Source organism: Protobothrops mucrosquamatus, unplaced genomic scaffold, assembly GCF_001527695.2.
Source record: "Protobothrops mucrosquamatus isolate PMUCROS unplaced genomic scaffold, P.Mucros_1.0 scaffold263, whole genome shotgun sequence".
In the NCBI taxonomy this organism is placed as follows: domain Eukaryota; kingdom Metazoa; phylum Chordata; class Lepidosauria; order Squamata; family Viperidae; genus Protobothrops; species Protobothrops mucrosquamatus.
This window is the reverse complement of record NW_015386610.1, coordinates 393-3,333: the sequence shown is the minus strand read 5'-3', so window position 1 is coordinate 3,333 and position 2,941 is coordinate 393. Positions and strand designations below refer to the sequence as shown.

The following is a 2,941-nucleotide window of genomic DNA, read 5'->3' as shown; positions in this document are numbered from 1 at the left end:
GGAGACGTCAGAATTTTATGAAATTTGGAATAAATGTTATAATTGGCTAGAACAGAGAAAGAAAAAGATATAATTATTGATGTATATAAAATGTAAATAAGATGTAAAGAACATTTAAAATGTAAAGCACTGTTCTGTTAGAAGAAAAGATTTATGTTTATGTAGTTTTGGTGTATGGTGTATGGTGAAAAATAAAATTTATTAAAAAAAAAAAAAAAGAAATAGACTAATGTAAAGCTATAATTTGGATAAAACTGAAAACTATGGAAATAGTTAAGATTTTCCCTTTAAAAGAATATTGATGAAATTATAAGAAAACAATCTTGGAAAATAAACAGCTACTGACATCTAATGGTGGAACAGATTATAGAACTATAGCTACCCTGCCTCAGAAATTGGCAAGACACCCAGAAACAGAGAACAATTTATCCCTTTGATCCTCAGTAACTCTTAGCTAAACAGAGAACAGCTGGGAATAGAGGAAAGAAAACACACTGGACTATCTACTGCAGAATGAGAAATACAATTGTTATGAAAACTGCTGACTTCTTGGATTATAAACACTTACTGAGCTGTAATATTTAAGTTTAAGAATCGTCTGCAGAGAAAGAAAAACTTTGACTTTTTGGCTATTCTTCTAGGGGGGAAATTACTGGATTGTTTTTAAGTGATTGAACATTTTGGACTGTTTATAAAGATAACAAACATTTTGGACTGTTTATAAAGATAACAGATAAATTCCAGTGTTTGGAATTTAAGACTGGTTGGTTTGATGAAAATGGAGGTTGCATATACAACTAAAAGTGGTAAGAAACCACATGCAATATTCTTTTCTAAAATCCCCAGTCTGGAACATTAGAGATCTGCAGGAGTAATACTTCAAGACAAGACAAATATTTTCCAGGAGGAAATGTATGCTATGTTGCAACTAATTCAAACAACAATTGCTTCAAATCATAATGAGATTAAAAATAATTTTCATGATATAAATGAGCACATCCTTGATTTAAGCTCACAATTAAAACATTCTCAGAAAATGGTGACAAAGAATGAACAAATAAATCAAATAATAGAACAAAAACTAGAGGAAAGTGACCCAAAGATAGAGGCTACAAATGAAGAAAATTACAGCTTAACACAGAGAAAGAAAATTCTGCAAGATTTTGCTATAATATTGGGAATGGAAAAGACATTTTATCTTTCAGAACTTCAAAACAAGCCTGAAGATAAAAAAGAAGATTTTATAAAAATGGGCAATAGAGCTGTCAGGAAAATCATCAGAGTTTAGGAGACAAAAAATAAAAAGAGAAATCAAGGGAGAAGAAAAGTAGAAGTTTCTTAACAAATATAAATGGGCAAAACTCCCCCTCAAAAGCACCTTGCTCAATTTGTCTTTCCCATTCTTAACAATACTTATAAAAATACAGGAAGAATCCCATGGTAAGCTAAATACACTGACTTGGAAAGCCGCTAGGCAAAATAAGAAGGCGAGAGCCAGATTCAAAAGAGATCATTTGACCTCCCAGATGGAGTACTATATGACTAAATATTTGTTTGCATATGATTAAAAGAATAGTTAAATTTTGGATATGAATGGGTTCTATAGTAAGAGAGATGTGATTCATAAGTAGTATAGTATTTATGATATGGGAAATGTAAAAACAATGGGATGATTTAAATGAACAAAATGTTTTGGATATTCAAATGTAATCAACTTGGAGAAAATTATAAGTGATAAGAAATGTTCTGAATACTGAAGGGAAACTAAGCTTAAATATGAACAGGCAAGAGCCAGACTCAAGAGAGATGACTTGACATACCAGATGGAATATCATATGACCAAACATTTGTCTAAATATGATTAAAAGAATAGTTAAATTTTGGAAATGAAGGGGTTTTACAGTAAGAGAAATGTGATTTATAAGTAGTAAAGTATTTTTTTTTCAATGATATTGTAAATGTAAAAATACTGGGATGATTTAAATGTATGAAATATTTTGGATATTTAAATGTAATCAATTTTGAGAAAACTATAACTGACAAGAAATGTTTTGAATACTGAGGGGAAACTAAGCTTAAATAAGAGTTCTGAAAACAGGACCTATAGTGATTTACATAAGATGATTTTTTGCAAATGCAACTGTAAAATAAGCTGATTAGAAAATACATTACATACTGATGTTATTGTTAAGTACTAGAAAAATGTTTATATTCAACTTCATATGTATTGATAGTATTAAGAACTATATTTGCTCAATGTTGATAAAAGGAGAATACTATTGGAAGAAGATAAGACCAAGGAAAGATATTTCTAGTTAGTATGTTGATTATGAAAGCATAGAAACTAACTATTATTGACTGTTATGAACCCAGACAACACGTTTTTTTCTAAGCACTAAAGACTCTTATTTTTAAAAAAATCAATAATATATATATATATTGTGTACTTTATGATTCATAGGTGGGACTGATCATGTATTTTGTGCGCACACCATGTGAATGGGGCATGGATGCCATTTCAGCCACTCTGACCTTTCTTTGGGAAGTGGTGGGTTATGTAGAAGGACTGTTCTTCAAGGATCTCAAACAAACTATGAAGAAGGAACAATGTGAGGTGAAGCTTCTGGTTACTGCCTCAATGCCAGGTATGGAAAGCATTATTTTTATTTGCCTGGGGCTTTTGCTGGCATTTGGTCTTTATTTTGTAACTATAATAGTGATATATTTCTGCCCAATCATTTTCTAAATTCATTAACATAGCCTGAGTTAAAGGGGAGAGGGGATGTAAATCTTAGGTTCAGTATATATATTTCTGCCTGTCATTGACATTCCCATATGAAAAGGAAAGTCTGAAAGAGATTTTTAAATGTGAATAAAATCTTTGTTTAAATAAGGATCTTGTTTTATTTTTGGCTTTTTGCCTTTACATCAGCAGGGTAAA

The 2,941-nt window shown here is 30.6% G+C and overlaps 1 protein-coding gene across 1 annotated transcript in view; it reads left to right on the top strand.

Moving 5' to 3' along the window:
* The window catches only part of LOC107286248 (protein unc-80 homolog), a gene marked incomplete at its 3' end in the record, with an annotated part of 101,153 nt that extends 98,449 nt beyond the window's left edge, over positions 1–2,704 (top strand). Inside the window, 1 exon segment of the mRNA XM_029283891.1 lies at positions 2,462–2,704. Coding sequence (XP_029139724.1) covers positions 2,462–2,704 — 243 coding nt within the window.
* Between the last annotated feature and the right edge of the window lie 237 nt (positions 2,705–2,941).